General features: G+C 42.3%; 1 protein-coding gene across 1 annotated transcript; it reads right to left on the bottom strand.

The window, feature by feature from the left end:
• Positions 1-5: 5 nt before the first annotated feature.
• On the bottom strand, positions 6-218 carry LOC109132100 (the record flags this gene model as incomplete). Its single annotated transcript, XM_019243217.1, has 1 exon — positions 6-218. A coding segment is annotated over one exon (213 nt), but the record flags the coding sequence as incomplete, so codon positions are not given.
• Positions 219-272: the final 54 nt, after the last annotated feature.

The raw sequence follows: 272 nt of genomic DNA, 5'->3' as shown, positions 1-272 counted from the left end.
TTAAGCTAAGCGGCGTAAATGTGGATGTGAAGGGCGATTAGGGAGATGGTGATGAAGGCAAAGAAGAGGAGAGTGTGGATGACAATGGAGGGGCCACTTGTCTGAAACCCACCGAATTCTAGAGCTTTGCTCTTTCCAGGCAGCTGAAACAGTACTCCAGGGCTCAACAGGATGAAGAAAACAACCGACATCAGCACCGGTCCCCAGTCCAACCCCAATTAGTTTTTCTCTTTCTTTTTTTTTTTTTTTTTTTTTTTTTTTTTTTTTTTTTT

This window comes from Camelina sativa, unplaced genomic scaffold (genome assembly GCF_000633955.1).
Source record: "Camelina sativa cultivar DH55 unplaced genomic scaffold, Cs unpScaffold21410, whole genome shotgun sequence".
NCBI classification, from domain to species: domain Eukaryota; kingdom Viridiplantae; phylum Streptophyta; class Magnoliopsida; order Brassicales; family Brassicaceae; genus Camelina; species Camelina sativa.
Note: the sequence above shows the minus strand (reverse complement) of the source record. Positions and strands in the feature narration are given on the sequence as shown.